This window comes from Trichomycterus rosablanca, chromosome 26, assembly GCF_030014385.1.
Source record: "Trichomycterus rosablanca isolate fTriRos1 chromosome 26, fTriRos1.hap1, whole genome shotgun sequence".
NCBI lineage: Eukaryota > Metazoa > Chordata > Actinopteri > Siluriformes > Trichomycteridae > Trichomycterus > Trichomycterus rosablanca.
The window spans coordinates 15,500,955-15,523,783 of NC_086013.1; the positions used below are offsets into that span (position 1 = coordinate 15,500,955).

A 22,829-nucleotide genomic window follows, 5' to 3' on the forward strand; every position below is an offset into this window, starting at 1 on the left:
ATAATTGTTATTTTACCATTAATGTTCCTAAACTATTAAACCATCCACACATTATTTGTTGTGCTAAATAATAAGCTATAACTGCACCCAAACATCCAGGGGTTATTGGTACCCTGTCTGCAATAGGACATGGATCTGAGGGGGGATGAGGGGATGACGGAGAATGCAAACTGGTGCATTAACACATCCACACACATATAAACTACTGTATACAAAACACTGCACATGTTAATGTTCCAAAATAATAATAATAATAAGCTGTATGACCTTGGATAAGTAAGGACATCATTTAGGACTCCACGTTCCCCTGTTCTTGTAACTGCATTCATTTTCTTCTAACCTTCAAGTTTTACAGTGGTCTCTAATGGCATCTCCATGACATTGCTATAATTTTAGTATTTTGCCTTTTTGTTCCTAAACTGTGACAGACACGCCTGAGTAAGCATAATATAATGATGATTTTCATTTGTTTCGACGTATATGAGCATTTTCTGTAAAGTAAATATCACAAATGCAAATGCCTGTCTGTTTTCAGCATCAGTACCACTGAGGTTATATCGTTGCATCTACAAGGGCCCATTATTTGGGGGGAGGGTGAGAAGAAGATGCACCAGAATGAAACTGGAGCTTTTTTTTTATTAATATGACCTAAGCATCCCAAAAAAATCACTTACTTTCCAACGAAGTTCTCCAGTACAGAGCTTTTTCCTGCACTCTGTCCGCCTACCACAGCAATCTGCGGCAGGTCCAGGTTAGCATTCTGTCCGATGGCCGAAAACGCATCTTGCATCCGGTTAACCAGAGGGATGAGGTCCTCCATACCACGGTTCCCCATCCTGCCAGCCGGTGTGGGTACCGCAGATTACTCCTTATATGAATTTAAATGGAATCAGTGGTAGACAGCACGCTGGGGATGGATGCGGGGTGTTCAAGGTGTTTAAATTATTTGATGTTTTCATGCAGCATCATCCTCGGTTCTGCTCCTCTCTGTAGCTTTTCTGCAGTCTTGTAGATCACCAGCGCTCCTCACTGCTGTCAAACAGGTCAGGGTTGCCAGATTTGTACAATGTTTGTCAACTCCAAAATCCCGATTTACCAGGCGCTCTGCCGCCTTTTAGCTTTGTGAGGATTAATTGATAGGCGGGGCTTTAGTGCAATCTGGCAACCACAAAGCAACCTGCGCTTTCATGTAGATGTTTATATCAGCCGCTAGTCGGCGCAGTTTCATAGTCTATTTAGAATAATATTGGTAATTAGAGTTGGATTAAGCCATTTCGTAGCCTCTCTATCTCCCTAAAGCCCCCCCTTTCTCTCTCTCACACACACATATGTTCATTCATGCACATATTTTACCCCGAGGTCCTTCTGATGGGAACCTGTTTACCTGCCCGAGGTTAAGGAATGAAGTCGAGACTGCCGTGCCAACAATGCTGCTCCTGCTGGATGTGACGGAGCCTGGCGTGTTCGCACCAAGAATGTCAAGAACTCACTACAGACTTTATAACAGACTGGACCGAATAATAACTCTATTATTATTTATTTATTATTGCTATTTATAACTTTTAGTTCATTTTAATTCTGTGTTGGTATGATTTGTGTAAATCTTATTCATTTAAAGTATCCTCCAGACCACCCAAGAAGGACGGAGGTCCCTGCTGAGTCTGGTTCGTCTTAAGGTTTCTTCCTGTAATTTTAAGGGAGTTTTTCCTTGCCACAGCCCTCGGCTTGCTCAACAGGGGGTTTTGTATTTGTTGGTCCTGGATTTTGTAAAGTTGCTTTGAGACAATGTCTATTGTAAAAAGCGCTATATAAATAAATTTGAATTGACTTGACATATGCAAGCTATATACACATATACACAGATCACTGAACATCCTATTCCAAAACCATGAGCATTAATATGAAGTTGCCCCCCATAAGGCTTCCAGTAAAAGTCTACAGTCTGTGGGTACTACAGCCCTGTCAGACAACTTAAAACAATGTTTGTCCATGTATAAATTATTTATTTAGCATAACAATTTGAATAAAAAGTTGTTTTGGATGTTTTTTTTTTTTGCTGTACTCAGTACTCAAGTCTGGTATGGAATCCACACATCTGTGCAAAATCTGATCATCCCTCTTATCCCAGCATGTTGTGATGTTATTGAGAGAGATAAGCAGTTTTATACACACTACTTATTCATCATAACAATACAGAAGAAAATGTATCTGGTCTGAAACAATACACAGTAAACACACAATATCAGTTACCTAAACCAGCCTGTTATAAATGATTGTTTATAATGTGAGTTGTGCCATTAATGATGACAATATTGAGTCCATTTGACATTAGATTTGTGGTTAAAATCATAATGTTACTTTATCTAATGCAGGATTCAGGGCAGATCTCTTTGGTTTATATAAATATGTGGCTGGTTTGTAACGTATTTGCCTTTTGCTGAACAGTTGTTGCTCTGTCCGTGGTGCTGAAACACAGTTGAAGTAGAAAGTTTACACATACTTATAAGGGACATTTATTTTTGTGCCAGTCTTGGTATTTTAATGCAATTTGTAACTTTTTTTTTCTGATTATCATATCATCAGTTTTTCATCAGTTAAGGCTATTCTGAACTGCTATTGTGCACCATATAATTAAATCCCTTGTTATTATTACTAATAATATAATTAATCATAATAACAACAATAAAAATAATAACAATAATAATAATTATTATTATTATTATTATCGTCACTTTATTATTATTATCTAATATATAATATCTATCTAATGTCTACTTTATACTTCAAACTGTAATTTCAAAGGTATACTTGAAATTGCATCTTTCTGCACGTTCATTCATTTACATATTTACACATTTGCACATTCGTTTTGTTTATTTATTTATTCACTCATCCATTCATGCAACCTCACTTGTGGTGTGGACTTTACAGCTATCCAATATATGTATCCATCCATCATCCATCCATCCATCCATCCATCCATCCATCCATCCATCCATCCATCCATCCATCCATCTATCTATCTATCTATCTATCTATCTATCTATCTATCTATCTATCTATCTATCTATCTATCTATCTATCTATCTATCTATCTATCTATCTATCTATCTATCCATCATCTATCTGTCTGTCTGTCTGTCTGTCTGTCTGTCTATCCATCATCCATCCATCCATCCTATCTATCTATCTATCTATCTATCTATCTATCTATCTATCTATCTATCTATCTATCTATCTATCTATCTATCTATCTATCTATCTATCTATCTATCTAATGTCAATAAATCTCGGTTAGGGGCCCTTTGCACTTTAGGGGCCCCACAGGCCCCTTCACATAATAATAATAATAATAATACATTTTATTTATATAGCGCTTTTCAAGATACTCAAAGACACTTTACATAAGACAAATAATCAAAACAAATACGTACATACACCATACAAATCATAGTACAAAATCAAAATAGTACATCAACATCAAGAATAATTAAGATAAAAACAAAGAGAGCAGCATAAGACAGTTCATTAAAAATTAGCTAAATTATGAGAGAGAACAACAAATATAGAACAATTTCTTAAAATTAGACAGAAACAGGACAGATTTACATGCAATCAGGAAACTGAAAACTTTACAAGTTTTAGGATCTAGGACTTCACATTTCTGTCGTGATCTAAGTATAAAAACTATTAAAAAGAATAGCAAAAATAAAAGCATTTATTTCGTGTTGTTACAAGTTAAATGCCATATTGAATAGATGAGTTTTGAGAAGTGACTTGAATTTGGACAGGTCAGGACAATCTCGTAGGTGTTTGGGGAGAGCATTCCATAAAGATGGAGCAGCTATGGAAAAGGCCCTGTCACCCCAGGTCCGGTGCTTGGTCCTAGAGGGTATGGACAGTAGGTTAGCCTCAGAAGAGCGAAGGCTACGGGAGGGAATGTGCTGATGGAGCAGGTCGGTGAGGTAGGATGGGGCCTGATTATGGAGAGCTTTGTGAGTGAATAGAAGAATTTTGAATTGAATGCGTTGAGCAACGGGAAGCCAATGAAGTTTTTGTAGAACAGGTGTAATATGATCACGGGAGCGAGTATGAGTAAGGAGGCGAGCAGCTGAATTCTGGATATACTGAAGTTTTTTTAGGATTTTGTTAGATGTACCATAAAGGATGCTATTGCAATAATCAATTCTGGATGTAATAAAAGCATGAATCAAGGTTTCGGCGGCAGAAAAGGAGAGTGATGGACGTAGACGTGCTATGTTTTTTAGATGAAAGAAAGCAGTTTTGGTGATGTGATTTACATGGCGGTCAAAAGAGAGGTTGCTATCAAAAATTACACCAAGATTTCGGATGTTAGAAGACGGAGACAAAGTGTCATTATCAATGGTAATTTGAAAATTTTTTGTGGTTTTTGCCAGGGTTGTAGGACCTACGATGATCATATCTGATTTTTCACAGTTTAATTTGAGGAAATTAGCTTTCATCCACAATTTCATTTCAGTGATGCAATTTGTCAGAGTGGAGTGAAGTTCAGTATTAATGGATTTGGAGGAGATGTAAAGCTGAATATCATCAGCATAGCAGTGGAAATGTAAACCATGCCGACGTATGATGTCACCAAGGGGGAGCATATAAAGAATAAACAAAAGGGGACCTAACACTGAGCCTTGGGGAACGCCTTGGGACAGTGGAGCAATGGCAGAACTACAATTGTTGATATTAACAAACTGTTGTCTGTTTACGAGATATGACCTTAACCACAAAAGGGCAGTACCAGTGATGTTGACAGAGGATTCAAGGCGGGACAGAAGAATGGAGTGATTAATGGTGTCAAAAGCTGCAGTAAGATCAAGGAGGACGAGAATATTAATTTGTCCAGAGTCTGAGGAAAGAAGAAGGTCATTTGTGACTTTGAGGAGGGCTGACTCAGTGCTGTGCTGGGGGCGGAAACCAGACTGAAATGATTCAAATAGATTATTGGAATTTAGGTGATCTTTGAGCTGTGAGGCAACAACACGTTCCAGTATTTTCGACAGAAATGGAAGATTGGAAATGGGCCGAAAGTTACTCATAATGTTAGAGTCAAGTCCAGGTTTTTTAAGTATGGGAGTAACAGCAGCCAATTTGAGTGATTGAGGGACTGAGCCAGAACTAAGAGAGGAATTGATTATCTCTGTGATAAGTGATGAGATAACTGGAAAACAACCCTTAACAAGTTTTGATGGAGCAGGATCCAAAACACAAGTGGAGCTTCGCATCCCTGTTAAGATCTCAGATAGGTCCAAATGAGACACAGGTGAGAACTGAGACAGAGGCTGGGTAATAAATTGAGATGAGATAGGCGGAGAAACAGAGATGACAGGGGAAACTGTCAGAAAATTGTGGATATTCTCAACTTTTGTTTGAAAAAATGAGAGGTAAGAGTTACACTTGTCAACTGTAAAGGAATTGGTAGTATTGTCAACTGGTTTGAGAAGTTTATTTATTGTGGAAAAGAGAGTCTTAGGATTTGTTGATCCAGCATGTATGAGTTCGGAATAGTAAGTGGATCGGGCTGCCGTAAGAGCGTCTTTGTAATGTTGAAGATAATCAGAATAAATCTGATAATGTACTGTTAGACCGGTTTTCTTATAAAGTCTTTCAAGCTGGCGTTTACGGGATTTCATTTGGTGAAGCTCAATTGTGTACCATGGTGCAGAATGACTAAATGAAACAAATTTGGTTCTCAAAGGAGCCAGCTCATCAAGACATGAGGCGAGTATGTCATTATAGTAATCGACAAGGTCAGATGAATTACTAGACAGTACAGGACAGACAGACATCTTTTTAACAAGAGAATCTGAGAAAGCAGAGGGAGAGATATATTGAAGATTCCTGAAGGATATTTTACGTTTAGCTCTAGTGATGGGCCTAGTGACCTCAATGTCCATGATGATTGTCAAATGATCAGAGACAGTAACATGTCTGACATGTCTGTCTTTGTCTGTGCTGCTATTTTGCATTTCACTATTCGGTCCTGTAAAGGTAACGCATTGTCGGTCTCTTTATACGGCGTTTTCCAAACGACATCTCATACTATACGTAGCTTACTCTGTGTGTTGTGACTTGTATGCTCCATGTAGTGCACATAGATAGTGAGTATAGAGGGATTTGGAACACAGCCATCGAGACTCACTAAGCCGAGTCGGGGTAAATACCGGTACGTTATCACAGCAGGTGCGTAGTCGGTTATATTACTAATCAGTAATATTTTTAACTCGAGAAATTTCGCAGTATTTTGTTAATGCTTGATGTCTAGTTTTATTCGTTTTATATTTGCACGAAGGTTCGGATTCTGCGAAGGTGAAGATTCAGATGTCGCGAGTTGCTAATGCTAACATCCCAGCTAGCTACATTCTGTCTTTTCTGACAAAGCTTTTAACCTGAACCTTTTATTCTGGGTGGTAAACTACAGATTATTTGTTTACAAATAAATTCCCGATGATATGTGTGAAATATTAAGGTAAACGCATAATTTAGATAATACAATATAGCGTTCACTATTGTTGTTGTTAGCTAGTTAGCAAAGTTCGGCATGTATCAGTAGAGAGAAAATACTTGGGCTGATGAACTTATTTAGCCTTTATGCTTATATGTCGCAATTAACTGTTTAATTCGTAGTTTTGTCATTTCATTAAATTTAGCGATTGGTATTTCCACCGCAACAATGCTATTAGTATTTGAATCGAGTCAGGTAAGCTTATGTTCTTTTTTTCCCCTACCCGTTTTCCGATTAACCTGTGTTCTGCTTTAGGATTGGCTGGTTTTAACAACTCTCACGACGATTGGATGGTTTAACTGTCCGTTAAGTGACAGACAAATCATAGCGCAAAAGGCAGGTTAGTATAAGCCAATCAAATTGCAGGAGGCGGGTTTTGTCGAAATACGGGTCGAAAAAATTGCCCCTGTTGCTAAGGCCAGTATTATTTATACCATTGTGTCTTTTTTTGAACGTTTCATGTTATTACTGTTTCAGAAAACGTTTTCTAACATTTCTATTAATAAAAAAATAACACAGCATTTCAATTATACACATTTATCTAGCTATCTGCCATTGAGTTTCCAATAAGCTTGCTGTAATAAACCCCTAGTTTCCATTGTCTTCTTATAAGTAAGCTGTATAGGTTTGGGAATGTGATATGACGCACTGGTTGGTCGCCATGTGCCCAGGATCACTGTCCCTCCTCACCACCTAACAGGCATTTAAAATCTAGTGGTAGGCCATTAACTAAGGCACTGGACTAGTAATTGGAAGGTTACTGGTTCAAGCCCTACCACAACCAACTTGCCTCTGTTGGACCCCTGAGCAAGACTTTTGAGCCTTAGACCAGTGCTTGCACTGTGATTGGCTACAGTCATAAGTCTGCTAGTTTGCCAAATGCCATCTTGGCTACCCTACAGACATACAGGTTGAGAATTGCCACTGTGCAATAACTAATGCACCAACATTTAACTAATGCTTAATGTTTCTGAGCTGTAGCCTTACTGTTTGTTTATTTATTCTTACTGTTCTTTTAGGAATTAAAACTGCCATATTGTGGTAGACTTTGCCACCAATACTTTTAGGATGTTCAACCCTCACATTCACCAGCAGCAGCAGCAGCAGCAGCAGCAGTTTCATCAGCATCTCCGGCATCTGCAGCAGCTGTTTCAGCAGCAGACCCCACCACCTCCTCCTCCACCACCACCTCAGCCTCCTCCTGCACATCATATCCCCCATCATCATGGTGGATCTAGGTGAGACTTTTAAGTGTTTTGGAGCGTATGTATGGCATTGCAGTATTCTGTTGATACTGCAAATGTTAAAGCAGTAATTCTCTGATTTTAGTTCAGTACTCTAAATGTGCATATCTGTGTCAAACAGGCCAATGGCTGTACCAGCACCGGCACCTCCTTCTGCTCGCATGGTCAACCTCTGCTCAGCCACTCAGACTATTATTGCCCCAAACCCTATGCTGCAGGGCGCATTACTGATGCAGCAGATGCAAGGTAACCCGAGTCCTTTTCAGTCATGGCATTCTTAATTTAGCTTACTGTGTTTTACAGCTGTGGTGATTTTACAACTGTGGTGATTTACAACTTGGCTCCAAACTCTGAATGTTGGAATTAGGAATCAACCACAGGTTATTCAGAGGAAAGCACCAAAGGGTAAAGATCAACATTGTCATATGTAGAAACGGGCGGCACGGTGGCTAAGTGGGCAGCACTGTCGCCTCACAGCAAGAAGGTCCCGGGTCCTTTTTGTGTGGAGTTTGCATGTTCTCCCCGTGTATGCGTGGGTTTACTCCGGGTGCTCCGGTTTCCTCCCACAGTCCAAAGACGTGCAAGTGAGGTGAATTGAAGACTCTAAATTGTCCATGACTGTGTTCGATATAAACTTGTGAACGGAGGAAGCTTGTGTGGTGAGTGGCTGCCGTTCCTGTCATGAATGTAGCCAAGGTGTAAAAGCATGACAACATTGTGAAAACATTGGGGAACTGTCAGACTATGTGAAATCACAGGTAAAGAATCTTGGGGTAATATTTGATTCTGACCTGAAATTCGATAAACAAATAAACTCTGTTGTTAGAAGCAGCTTTTTTCACCTTAGATCAATTGCTAAGATCAAATAAATGTTGTCACCACAAGACCTGGAAAAGGTAATTCATGCACTTATTTCATGTCGCCTAGACTACTGTAACAGTTTGTATATGGGTATAAGTAAGTCCTCATTAGCTCGGTTACAGCTAGTCCAAAATGCAGCAGCACGTCTGCTCACAGGTACAAAGAAGTTTGACCACATTACCCCGGTCCTGGCATCTCTCCATTGGCTTCCTGTAAGCTACAGGATCCAATTTAAAGTTCTTCTGTTTGTTTTTCAGTCCTTATATGGATTGGCGCCATCTTACATAAGAGACTTGCTCCATTTCTATTGTTCTCCTAGATCTCTTAGGTCATCCGATCAATTGCTCTTGGCTGTGCCACGGTCACGGTCAAAGCTCAAAAGTGATCGAGCTTTTGCAGTTGCTGCTCCGAGGTTGTGGAACAGTACCTTTGGACATCAGGGCCGCTTCCTCCATTTCTGTTTTTAAATCTAGACTAAAAACGCACTTCTACTGACTAGCGTTTCCTGGATGAGTGTCATGGTCTGCGTTTCTGTTGTTCTACTGTTTTATACTTTGTGTTGCTTTTTTATATGTGTGTTTTATGTTTCAACATGTACAGCACTTTGGTTGTAAATGTGCTTTATAAATAAATTACTTACTTACTTAAATTACTTATGACGTTAAGATCCTAATGAACAAACAAACAAAGATGTAGAAACAGAATATAAATCACCATTTAACACCCAAAGTTACAATTGTGTGTCCCATAGACAGAAATAGACATATAATAGATATTTTTGGGGAATTAGTTGTATATAAGGAAAGCCAAAGATTTGTTGATTCCTGGCTTTATGGGCTCATGGTGTAGATCAGATTTGCAAATGAAAATGTGCATTTAAATAAAAAATGAGCCAGATTTTATGTTCTTAACTTACAGATCTTATTTTATTAACAGGGAACATGAGGAGCTTTGCCATGGGCGGACAGCAGTTCCAGCAGTTTTTCGCTACAGGGACAAGGTCCTCGATTTTGGGGCCTGTTCCACTGGGAGTTGCCATCAAGACTCCACATATGGGATTTCCTCCCAGACACTTTAACCCTCACGCTCGCTACTACAACAACAATGTAAGACGTTTGTATTGTAATGAACAGCTGGCTATAATAATGACTCCAAAGATATGCTACATTAGTCTCGTCTACCTTTAGTGCTGCATAAATAAAAACTACTAACAAAGCTGCCAGTAACTTGATGAACCCTTTCCACATAGGATTTCCAGGCACGGCAGCCTGACAGGAAGAGGCAGATCGAGCAAAGACCGGCACTTGGCTCAGACAGCCAGCCTGCAGCGAGTAGCAGTCGGGGTAAGAGCTGTGAATTTCTTCAATTGTGTGTAAACAGTGTTACCTTCTGTTTGTTGTTGGTGTGCCACCAGTAGTCCTGAAGGTTTGCTGTTTTTCTTTAGATGAAGCTGCAGCTGTGGCTGATGTAAGCAGCCAGTCATCTACACAGCAGCCAGATGAACCAACTACAAAGAAACAGAGAACTGAAGGGTAAAATGAATCATCATTTATCACACCTACACCACATCTGTAGTATTTAAGCGTGCCTAATATTTACGTTTGCGGCATTTAGCAGATGTTTTATACATAGCGACTTACGATTGTAATTAAATACAATGCAACTGAGGGTTAAGGACCTTGCTTAGTGGCAACTTGGCAGTGGTGCAGCTTATTTACTCATGTTTGTAAAGTGTTGTTTAACTGACTGGTTAATTGGATGTTTTTTTCCCCTCATAAATTTGTCTCCGTCAGGGTTAATGATCCACAGGAGACAGAATCTTCACCAAGCACCGAGTATGAACGCCCTGCTGAAGACCCTGATACTGCAGGTAACCGCACACTCACAGAAGAATCTTTTTTTATTGTCTTTTATTTGTGGCATAAAAACATTATATCACTTTAATATGGAAGTGGCTTTACCATGGTGATTTCCAATGGGATGCATGACACTGTAATAATCACTGTAATTACATTGTCATCAAATGCTTTAATCATTCTAGTAAAGCATCACAAGTGAGATCAATAGGATAGCAGTGGGCTTCCAGGATTGGCACAAATAAGACATTAATCCTGCATTACTTTTGGTCGTTTTTTTACCCATTAGGATAACGGAGATCAATAAATGATACAGAACCTGAAACCTCAGGATATCAATAAAAAAATTAGTTTGTAGGCGATTGTGTGGTCCAGCAGTTTAATAAAAATTAAAATATGCTTTGGAGGCAATGTGGGCGTCGTCTTTAAGCAATAGAACACGAGAGGCCGTGATGTAATTCGCGATAACACACGACCTCGAGTTCTATTGCTTTTATACAACAGTTTTTACAAAATAAAGAAAGAAAATAAATCAAAGAAGCCCTGAGTTTCATAATAAATATGCTTTAATATTGACAATACCTTCCGCCAAAAAGTAGTTCCACAACGAATATAAAGTTTAACACTACAAAGCAGACATCCCAAGTTGCAAAAACTCATTTTAGGGAGGTAAGAACAACAAGAAGAAAAAGGCAAGAACCTCCGAAGAGAAAAAAAAGAAATAAAAAACCTCTCACACACCAAAGGATTATGGGTGAGAACAGAACTCTTAGGAGCTGCTAACTGGTCTATTAAGCTAACTGTTCCCGTCACAAACACATTAATGTTCCCTACACAGTGCACTAGATTGTGTATCAGATAACGCATTCATGTTCACTACATAGTGCACTAGACAATATATTAGACAATTGATTTATGTTCCCTACACAGTGCGCTAGATTGTGTATCAGATCACGGATTTAAAACGCGATCGGGATTAGGCATTAGGCTTGTCGTTACTGGCAACGCGTCAGCGGAGTCCGTATAACATCCCTATAGAATAAACAACTGGTGTAAGTAGAACTGATTGCACGTTTTCACCTATAACTGCTTCAATAAAGGGTGTGTAAACATATATTCTGAAATATAGTATATAGTCTATCAAGCTAGCATAATCATATTAATAGAATTGACCAATAATTCATCTGTCAGCCGCTAAATCATTAATTAGTCCTACAACTGAACGCAAATCAGAAATCTAAATGATACTATTAATAGTAAATAAAGAGGAGATTGCAGAATTTCTCAGTTGGTTATATCTAGCTAAGCTTCTGTGGTTTTATCTTTGGAGACATGTTTCTTCTTGTATGCCTCTTTTTAGATGATAGGCCAATAATGTGAAATACTATTTTTATTGTGGATTAATATTTACATTGTATACACATATTAAAATAATGGCAGCAGTATGAATGCACGTCTTGCACACCAGGGTTTTACACCCAGTTAGCTTTAGCTCATTAAGATCAAGTTATCTGCACGAAGAGATTTATTTCTGCTTTTTCTGTGACTTGTGTGCCTCAGAGTGCATACCGGTAGAAGATGGCACCGTGGCTGGCTCAGAGGCAGCAGAGGCGCTAGAGCAAAGCAGAGCAGCAGAGGTCAGTGTCACAAACGAAGTCAAATTTAAAAGACGCAGAAAAAGATCTTGAAGAGATGAAGTGAACCGAGACGGATCCTTTTTTTTTTTTTTTTTTTTGTTACAGCAAGTGGAAATCTCTGAATCTTCACCCAAGGATGAAGAACAGCACAACAGTTCAAGCCAGTCTGAGTTTGCAGGTCCTGTGAGTGACGATAAAGAGAACACAGAGAGGAACGACGAAGGGAAACGAGAAGAAGCAGGAGACACTCCTAGCAAATTCTTCTGCTATATATGTAACATCACCTGCCACAATCAGCAAGTATGTAAATCTAGTGATGTTATTGGCTTAATCAGCAGTAATGACAATTTCAGAAAGTCCAAAGCTTTTGGAATAATAACTATTAAGAATTAAAATAACAAACTCACAGTGAATGTAGACTGTTTAATTAAACACCTTGTTCTCGAATTACAGTTGCTGCATTATTTTCATCTCCTTTTGAAGCATTTGAGCTTAACATTTCTATTTACTCAGTAAAGCAGCCTAGTTAAAGTGCTTTCAGTGCTCTTCAGTACATGTTTTGTACTAACTGGCTGTTTTTATGTGTGTACAGAATTTTCAGAGCCATATGAACGGACTTGCCCACCAGCAGAGGATGATGGAAATTCAGCACATGAGTAACGCCTGCCTCGTCACGCTGCTGCCCCGCGTACAGGAGTCTCTGCAGGGAGCACGCAATGACGCGTAATTCAAACGTTGCTTATTGACCCGAATCGGTGCAGTTCTCATGATTTGATATCTGATGCGCCGTTATATGAAATTGTGTTTTATACTGTAGAGAGAAAAGACCGGGGCTGCAGAGGTGGTGCGCTACCTGCAAAACCCACTTCACAATCAACGTCATGGAGCATCGCAAGACAAAGGAGCACAAGGTGCAGCATGTCCTCCTGCCAAACATGTACACAGACGCTCAGTTAGTAGTAATTAGGCGAGCTCGAGCTGCTGAGTAATTATGAAAGTAAGTGTAGGTTTTGAACCCAGCTGGAGTCAGTGCTCATTGGTAAGCATGTGGATTTGCAAGGGCTGCAGTTTAGAAACAAGCGATGACTGTTTATACATGGGCCTTCTAGGCCGCACCCTTTTTCTAGTTGTTATGCCTAGTGTGCACTATAGGGCACTCGGGTGGTGCAGTGGTAAAACATACTAGTCCACCGGCTATCAGGTGTCTACACAGATAAGGTTGGCTATACTTTGTGTTGGGCAGGGGGTTGGTTGTGGTCTGACAGCCTAGCTATTGAGAGGTGCATAGTCAGTGCGATCTCAGTGCCGGTCCCAAGCCGGCAAAAATAAGAAGGGTTGTGTCTGGAAGATAATAGAATAGAATCTTTATTGTCACTATACACAAGTACAATGAAATTTGTGGCATCTCTCCAATAGAGTAGCAGCAGTAGAAGATAGAAAGACAGCAGTAGTAATCACAAGTAATTAAAATGATTTACACAGAAAAATTATATATAAAATAAAAATCTTTGCACTCTTGTAAAGTGAATTTACATTTTCGCTTTAAATATTAAATATTAATTGTGTGTGCGCAAATGCTGCATAGTCCGTGTGTGACCCTTTTAATCTGGCTTAAACTGTGCCAGTTCAGTTTTGAAGACCAGCATGATCCACTGTGGTGACTAATATATGGTAGCAGCAAAAAGAAAAATAAACATGCCTAGTGCACACAGGATTTTGAGTAGACGGTTTATTCACGACTAATAAATTGCACAGTGTGAAGCCTAACAGCATGTGGTTATGTCAAGTACCCTGTTTAATATATTTTTTTAAAGGTTTTGTAGTCTGCACTAGGTTTAATTCCTCCTACAGTGCACATAGTCCACATTTTTGTTCAGAGAGATTATAATTACGTATAATTGTTCCTCTCTTGCTGACGTTCTTGCGTCCTTTGAGTCTCACTGTTCCATTTTCTGCAGATCTGTAGCCGTTCCACCAGCCCTAGCTGCACCGTTTGTAAGCAGCAGTTCAGAACATCCAGAGAGTTTGTGGAGCACATGCAGTCCGACCAACACAAGCAACGCATGGAGCAGGTGCGCTCGCTATAATGCTCATAGAAACGCGCCTTTAGTAAAACATGCCCTGGGTACGTCACCCATTTCTGTCAAACAATGGATAATATGCTCGTGTGTGTGATGCTTGTGTGTGTTTCTAGTTGCTAAAAGACGCCGGGACTGGAAATCTGGGCGATTTGGATTTGCACATGTGCGCAGTCGGTGCTGATGAGTGTCTGGACAGTGATGAGGAAGAAACAGTGACCGAGGAAAATGGGCAGGTAAGGACTATGCAAGTCTTTTGACTCGTTGCATCTGTTGTCTATTTAAAATCAGCCATTGAGTGCTTTTGGGTTGCTCTGATGCTAACAGGAAGGGCTGCCTGTCCAGATGGAAGTCACACTGGAAGATATCACGGAGGAGGAAGAGTTTGACCAGGACACAGTATACGGTAATGGACAGAACGTCTTGTTTATATTATAGTAAGGCAGACTTGTGCAGGTCAGTGTCTTGCAACCTAGTTCTGATTATGTTCCAGGTTCCAGCTTCGTCATGCCTGTGGCTGGGTTTCTGTGCCGCCTGTGCAACGAGTTCTATCACTACGAAAAATCAGCACGGCGCTCTCACTGCAAGACGCGCCAACACTTTGAGAATTTAAAGGTTGGTCAGGATATTCAAGTACCCCAAATCAAGGGGGCATGATTGTTGCCCAGTCTTTAGGGCAGGGTGATGAAAGGGGCTTAATGGTTGACATACTGCACTTACATTTACATCCAAAACAGTACTGGGACAGTACACTGTCTAAGCAATTGAGAGTTAAGGGCCTTTCTCAAGGGCCCAACAGTGACAACCTGGCAGTGGTCAGGCTTGAACCACTGACTTTTTGATTACTGGTCCAGTACCTTAACCAGTAGGCTACAGCTAGGGATCGTGTAATCGTCGACCACTTATAAGTTAACCCAATTGTACACAACAAATAAAGTACAGTCAGTCATTGTATACCCATATGTATAGCGTATAAACCCATAACTCAACAATAACGTACATTTCTTTCACCTACAACAGAAATATAAGGCCTTAAAGGTGCTGGAAGCTTCGGCTTTGCCGTCCCCAGCAGAGTTCCTCTGCAGCTCAGTGGACCATTGCACCAAGGACACGGAGTCTCCCAGCAGTTCCTCATTAAGTGACCCTGCTGTCAGTAACAGCAGACTAGGATCCTCTGAAGCAGCAGCTATTCAGGAAAGCACCACAACCACCAGCAGCACCAGTAACGGCAGCAGCACCTCACCCTCCCCAGACCAGCCGCCTGCACCGCTGCCCGTTTCTCCTGTAGAGGCCAAAGACGCAGAGGAAGACTCGCTCTTGGAGGAAGCGGAGGACGAGGAGGACACTGCCAGCTGCGTTCTGCAGGAGAAGACCGTCCGAGGGCGTGGCAGGGCGCCTGCTAAGAAAAGAGGAAGGGGAGGAAGACGGCGCTGAGCGAGGGAAAGTCTGGCGAACTGAGCTGCTACAGAGTTTCAAAGAGAGGGAACTGCGTTACCATCCTCTCCCATCTAGAGGTTTAGATAAGAGGAGACGGTGGAACGATCCCAGTAGAGTGTAGGTCTTTCGCTCGGCCTTTATAGGCAATTTCCCAGAACCCACAAGTCGTGGTATTGTTTTTTTTTTTTAATTCGAGATCTTTCCCAAATGTGTGTGAGGGTGAAGAATGTGCGGTTGCGTAACTGCGCACCGGGTCATTCCCCTCAATTAGGCACCACACAAGCTTGTAGTGATTTAGAATGTAGCACCTTTTTTTCTTAACCATACATCTTTCATGTGGTTTTGTAAAAATACATACTGGAAGAAGTGGAAACACACTGGAAAAGTCGAGGTTGATTTACAAATTCAGTTCCAAAAGAGAAAAATCTAAATAAAACAGATAGCAATGCTTTGTAAATCGTTTTTTGACCTGTATTGAATTAAAAACAGTACAAAGACAAAATATTTAATGTTCCAATATTTACTATTTTGGTTATAAACCCTTATTTTACACTGGACGACTACGACATGTTCCAAAACAGGTTATGGCAGGGACAGGAACATGGTTACCACTGTGTTACATCACCTTTCCTTTAAAAATTGTTGTAGTGATTAGGAAACTGAGGGCACAGGTATTTGTGAAGGTAATTATTTAGCTATATTGCTTGATATAACACTTTTTCAATTGGTGACAGGCCTGGACTACAGGCAGGCCAGTCTTGTACCTGTACTCTCTTACTGTGTATGGAAAGTAATACATTTTCTACACATGTCCAAAATGTGGCTTTGCAAATGTTGCATTGCATTTAACCCTCGACATTAATGATGCCTTCAAAATGTTTGTTCCCAATTCCATTAGTACTAACACCCCTCCTAGCACGGCACACGCTGGCTTTTGAACTTTTTCAAAGTATTCCCGAGCCCATGCAGTTGTATTTGGTACAGAAGCATTTTTAATGCACCGCCGTCTAAGGTATCACATGGATTTAATATTTAATATCACATGGTTTTTGGCCTCGTCCCTTATGCACAAGATTTCTTCAGATTCTTTGAATCTGTTAATAATGTCATGGACTGTAGATGTTGAATTCCTAACAGGTAGTGAGAATTAAGTGCTGAACCTTGACCCATCCTTGTGCCTAATCTTGTGAGCTTTTAATGAATGATTTATACCTAATCATGTCAGAATCACCCATTATCTGTCCCAACTTATTTTGTAATGTTTTGTACATGTTAAATTAGGAGGGTAGATTTAAAACATTAGATATCTGTTGTAGATGTACTGTTTTTAATTAAATATCTCTAAAAGACAGATCAATGCTTTCTGTTTTTCCTCGCATCTTACCGACTATCATACTGTCCCGACTTTTTTGTTAATGAGTTTGTATTTGAAAATGTCTTATCATTTGGTCTTATTATAAAATTCACGATGTGTTTATGCTCTCTGGAATCACATGCAACTGTCGAGCTTAGATGTAAGATATAACGCGAATGTAAAGAGGGTGAAACAGTTTTTCTCTGTCTAAGTTTAACAGCAGGTTCTGGTTCTATCAAACCCTGAGCCTCTAGTGACTGAGAGCTAAAGCAAGGCGATGCTATACTCTAATCCAGAGATTTGTTTTGCTCTTAACATAACTCACATTAGACTTACATTCCCACTTTTTTCCCCCCACGATTTAGTCTTTTCCAATTCCACTGCCCCTTGCACCACCTTCGTGTTAACTGAGCAGAGCTGCAAACTAGCACCGACCCCCGCCGTTATGTGGGAGGTTGCAGGTAGCAGACTCTTACAGAGTTGCACCGTGTATGAAGCAGCTGCCCCCACCACTCATGGCAGCGCCTCGATCAGACACGGATGTTGCATTCTGTAGCAACAATAAGAAGAAACCCCTCCCTTCTTTACGGACGGCTAATTGTGTCTGTTGGATGACCGGCCAGGTCGGTAGCCCCACTGAACTTCGTGTCGGGTGCTTGAAAAAAAATTATGACGATCCGCTGGATCAAATTATACAAACAGCAATCTAGGTTGGTCGTGTAGGAGGTTTATAGAACTGGGGCAATTACTGAAGTACCAAGTTTGAAAAGTGGCACCTTCTGCTTGGCCAGACATTTGTCCAGGTGGTCAGATGGAAAAACATGCCTGCCTTGAATCAGCAGCTTCTAGAACGTGGGTGACACTGTCCACAGTCAAGCAAGCATTACATTATCATGCTCGATTGATTAGTAACAAAGTCTTGCTGTAAGGTACCTAATTTGGAGCAGAAGCTTTTAATTCATTCTCATTTTGACAAAAAAAAAGAACATTTGCGAAAATGTATTGATATGAAAATTATGAATTACGATGTAGGAATGGCATTAGATGACTGTTGTTCTTCCAAATTCCCCACTTACATAACACTGAATGAAAAACATACAACAGCAAGATGTCTTGCATTATATATCAGTATTAAAATATATAAAGTTATACAGGAGATTAAACTTTTTTTTTAAACATTCATACCAGTTTATATTCATGTCAACAAACGCAAGAAGCAGATGCTACATGCTCACAAGACTTAAACAACATTTAAAGCAAGGTGAAGTATTATTTATTAGTGGGATCATGCCTAGGTTCATTCCTAATGATGCACAGATAGATCAGATCAGTGCTTAAATAGAGGGGACTGAACATTCAGGTTTGCTCCAGCAGGATCACACAAAGCCAGCATTCTTTAAAGAGCTTTTCCTAAGCTCCAATAAGGAAAACTGTACTTTAAAAATCATTTTTATTGTTTTATCCTGTCTTAGTGAGGTTATTGATCATCAGTCTGCACGTGTGTAGTCCGAGTGTTGGTGTCACTGTTGTTATAGCTGCTGCTGTTAGTTGCTTATACGGTCATGCTGTCGTCTTTCTTGAATTAGTTGTATTATATGTGGGTGAAAGAAAAATCCATCGGAACTCTGTTTGTTAATTCATGTTATCTGGTGATTTGTTTACTCACAGAAGCTGCGCCCCAAACTGCATCCAACATAGTTGATTAATTGACTTGCATTGCAGTAATTAGACAGACTGGCGGCACGGTGACTCGGTGGGTAGCAAGAAGGTCCTCACAGCAAGAAGGTCCTGGGTTCGATCCTCAGGCGGGGCGGTCCGGGTCCTTTCTGTGCAGAGTTTGCATGTTCTCCCCGTGTCCGCTCCGGTTTCCTCCCACAGTCCAAAAACGTGCAGTCAGGTTAATTGGAGACACTGAATTGCCCATAGGTGAATGGGTGTGCGCATGTGTGTGCCCTGCGATGGACTGGCGCCCCATCCAGTGTATTACTGTGTGCCTTGCGCCCATTGAAAAGCTGGGATAGGCTCCAGCACCTCCCTCTACAACCCTAATTGGACGAATGGTTAAGAAAGTGAGTGAGTAATTAGACAGACTATTTAGTTTTCTATTCTTTCGACATTACCCAATCATGTCCATGAAGCCGCCCGACCGGCTGATAGCACCGTTGACATTCGAACGCTGGATTCCCAGATCTCAGCAGTAGTAAACTCCCCAGACAGACTAGTTAGTACAGAAGCGTGCAATTTGGGCAGAGCAGCTATGAGCTTTGTCTTCAGGACGCATAGACTGAATTATACAGTTTAAACTGAGTTTGTTCTTTAGACTGTAATCTCTTCAGTGTAAAAATCCGGCTCTGTGATGATAAATGCTGAGATATGAATGTAATCATGCCGTGACAATGTTTTGCATTGTTTAAATGATGAATGAAATGTTCACTTAATAAACAGGATAAATGCCAGGCCCGTCTTTGAAGTTTATACGATTCAGATGTATTATTATTTTGTTTATTTAAAAATCATCAGTGGGATTAGCTCGTGTGATTGTGCTGATGTTTTCTGTTTACTCATCTTTTGACCTAATATGTTGTATTTTATTTTGTGTCATTTTGTGTTATTTGCATTTCGAAATTATACACTGGAAAAAACGATTCATCATGTGGTGTGTGATTTTTCTGACTGGTGTACCAAACTGTCAAGCTGTGTCGAGCACTACAGTGAGTAACACTCTGTGTGAAGAATAAAGCAGCTACACGCTGTGCCATTTAGCACTAATAATATTTATTCAGAGTTACAACTGCTCTTCTAAAAGCATTAAAAAATGGTACTTTATTGTACCATAATGGATTGACATCCTGTCCGAAAGGCAGTCGGTCACTTGTTGTGTTACTCAAAGTCAGGCGTTAGTCAGCACCCTTAAGTGCCATACGCAGTCTTACTCATTCATCCTTTATAGCATGCACTATTATTAAATGTTCACCTTAATAAATAACAGCTTAAATGCAGCTTATTATTTCTACACAAGTCATTTGCTTGCATGTTATAAAACTGAGGAAAACAGGAGAAGTAAAACATCACCTTGTGGTAATGTGTTCACATTGTGAGTTTAACCTCCTGGACCACAGCAATATGAACATTAACACCACCAAACTGAACCTGTTTTATTATCTAGTTTATTCTTTAAACCAAAAAAGAAAATATGGCTTTATGATTGTACAAAGAAAATGTTTTTTTATTTTTTATTATTCGGTTCAGCTTTTACATTCAGGAGAAGTGAAACATCACCACGTCCTACCTCCTGAACCACAGCAATATTACCATTAACACCACCAAACTGAACCTGTTTTATTATCTGGTTCATTCTTTAAACCACAAAAGAAAGTACATTGTACAATTGTACAAAAAAAAGTGTTGATTATTTGGTTTGGCTTATACATCTGTGTTATTTTAACGTGTATTATTTAAAACATCAGATGATTGAAACTGGAAGCAACGTCTGCTTGTACGCAGTTTCCAGCACTCTGAGAGGGTGAAGCCAACACGTGCTTCCTCCAGTTCACAGGAAGCCAGTTGCCTTCTAACTGCAGCTAGGTCTTGGAGAGTGATCATTTCTGTACAGATGACCACTGATGAGTTCCTCTGATTGAGAGGTTAGCACAGATTATATTCTCTAGGACTCCCAGCCATGTGGAAGGCTGTGAAGCTTCACAAAACACTGACAGATGACACAGACGCACAGCACACTGTAGCTGCTCTTTATTTACATTCTTAAATAAAACGCTTCAGATAAAAATAATATTTTATCCTCCCACTTGTTTGTAATTATGCTTTTTTTCTTAAATGCTGCTTTTTCAGGATGAGGTATTTCTAATTTAAGTTAAAAAATAAAATACTATGTAGTAAGGCTTGACCAATATATCAGATATTTATGTGGGACAATGTTATCTGATATTAAGGTATAAGTGTATTAGATAAGTAAATTAGGCTGATCCCTTTAATTGACTTTGCAACCTCGATTTGGTCCCTCAGGTTAATTTTAAAAGGTTACAATGCATCAATAATCCTCAAATAAATAAATATAATGTAGTTAAAGTGTCATGAATACTTCAAATTAGCGTAACGTTTGCTGGCGTCCTATATACCTAAATGACTACGATTGTGTTTGTCTCATTTCTGACCTTTTGAGCTGTCTTTTTACCTTGGTTAAATCGATACGCAGGATCGAAATACTCACATCGGTCAAGCCCTACTATAAAACGTTATGGTACAATGCTGTACAGTGTGAAGTCGAATGAAGTTCAAGCTCCACACGTTTTCTAAAAGTAACACTACACCGAGTTAATGCCAGTGGAATGGGCATGAAGTAAAACACTTCACTCAGTCATCATCACTTATTGGGGGCGTGAATCCTCATCGGATGGGGGTTGCTGTTGCTCCTCCGGCTCTCTTGCGTGCAGCTGAGCTTGAAACTCTTGTCGAGCCTGTCGGTTGGACTCCAATAGCTCATGAAGCTTGAAATTTAGACTGTCATTACGTTCCTCCAGGTCATCCAGACAGGAGCTGATCTGATCCAGCATGGAGTTGATGGCTGTGTACTCTTTAAAAAACACACACAAACAAGATTTTTACTAATTTTTCATTTAATTTCCTATCCTGGTCAGCGTTGTGGCAGGTCCGGTCCCGGTCCCCAGGAAACCACTGGACGAAATGCCAATTCTTTTGCAGTCCTGGACAAATTTAAGTTATAAACCTCCAGATAAACTGTAATGCCGAAAACCAGTAAAGCTTTATTACACATAATCATAGTCTGCTTTTACTTATAATCCTGGGCTGAATGAGGTGAATCCCTGCAGTCCTATTTCAAAATCCAGTGGATTTAATATTAGTACCCAAGGTTTTGGAATGAGAAAACAAGCACACATGGATGTGCTTTTTGGCGTCCACCTACTTTAGACCGACATACAATCAGGAAAGGGCGGCACGGTGGCTAAGTGGGTAGCACTGTCGCCTCACAGCAAGAAGGTCCTGGGTTCGATCCCCAGGTTGGGCGGTCCGGGTCCTTTCCGTGTGGAGTTTGCATGTTCTCCCCGTGTCTGAGTGGGTTTCCTCCAGCTGCTCCGGTTTCCTCCAACAGTCCAAAGACGTGCAAGTGAGGTAAATTGGAGATACTAAATTGTCAATGACTGTGTTCGATATAACCTTGTGAACTGATAACTACCGTTCCTGTCATGAATGTAACCAAAGTGTAAAACATGACTTTAAAATCCTAACAAACAAACAATCAGGATAAAACACTTATACAGGTAGTGTGGGTGCTGCACATGTTAAGAAGGTAGAATGACTAGTCTAAATTGCCCCTAATGGTGCTGAATGAGTGAGTTGCCCTGCAATAAACCGACACCTTTTCTAGGGTGTATTCCTGCTCTGAGCCCAGTGTTCCAGGGTGGCACCGGACACACCGCGACACTAAAATAAATAAATATTATCCAAGTCATATTAACATCAACAGAACATATTTAAACTAAATTGTATTACTTTTGGTGTATATATTAATAAAAAAGAAGAGATTTGTTTACCCTCATCATTAAAATCATCTTCATCTTCTATGATTCCATGATCAGATGTGATATTCGGATCTCCATTCGGTCCAGTCATTCTCATCTCACTCACCACAGACACTCTAAACCTCTGATATTACTAATAAAATAGCGTCAAATGCTGTAAATGAGATCAGATCCTTAGAAAAGACTATTTAACTACTATTTAACACAGTATAGTCTGATCATCTGGTTTATTATGAATCAGACATTTACTGCACCAGTCAGCTGAC

The 22,829-nt window shown here is 40.0% G+C and overlaps 3 protein-coding genes across 3 annotated transcripts in view; 1 reads left to right on the forward strand and 2 right to left on the reverse strand.

Moving 5' to 3' along the window:
• dnm1a (dynamin 1a) overlaps positions 1–1,014 on the reverse strand; it is a 67,044-nt gene extending 66,030 nt beyond the window's left edge. The window contains exon 1 of the mRNA XM_062988936.1: positions 675–1,014. Within this exon, the coding sequence (XP_062845006.1) occupies positions 675–835 (161 nt within the window). The 5' untranslated portion in view covers positions 836–1,014. The remainder of the gene's footprint in view (positions 1–674) is intronic.
• A 5,137-nt stretch (positions 1,015–6,151) lies between these two features.
• On the forward strand, positions 6,152–19,461 carry ciz1a (cdkn1a interacting zinc finger protein 1a). Its single transcript, XM_062988803.1, has 16 exons — positions 6,152–6,216; positions 7,558–7,776; positions 7,904–8,028; positions 9,580–9,749; positions 9,893–9,986; positions 10,088–10,175; positions 10,437–10,513; positions 12,060–12,136; positions 12,242–12,436; positions 12,729–12,859; positions 12,954–13,047; positions 14,095–14,208; positions 14,331–14,450; positions 14,542–14,620; positions 14,708–14,829; positions 15,235–19,461. Exons 2-16 carry the CDS (start codon positions 7,607–7,609, stop codon positions 15,646–15,648), a joined length of 2,070 nt encoding a protein of 689 aa, XP_062844873.1. The 5' UTR covers positions 6,152–6,216; positions 7,558–7,606; the 3' UTR covers positions 15,649–19,461.
• A 1,279-nt stretch (positions 19,462–20,740) lies between these two features.
• Positions 20,741–22,822, reverse strand: bbln (bublin coiled coil protein). The gene is made up of 2 exons (XM_062988732.1): positions 22,576–22,822; positions 20,741–21,596 (listed from the first exon to the last, which is right to left on the reverse strand). The coding sequence occupies exons 1-2, from the start codon at positions 22,658–22,660 to the stop codon at positions 21,391–21,393; spliced, it is 291 nt and encodes a 96-aa protein (XP_062844802.1). The 5' UTR covers positions 22,661–22,822; the 3' UTR covers positions 20,741–21,390.
• Positions 22,823–22,829: the final 7 nt, after the last annotated feature.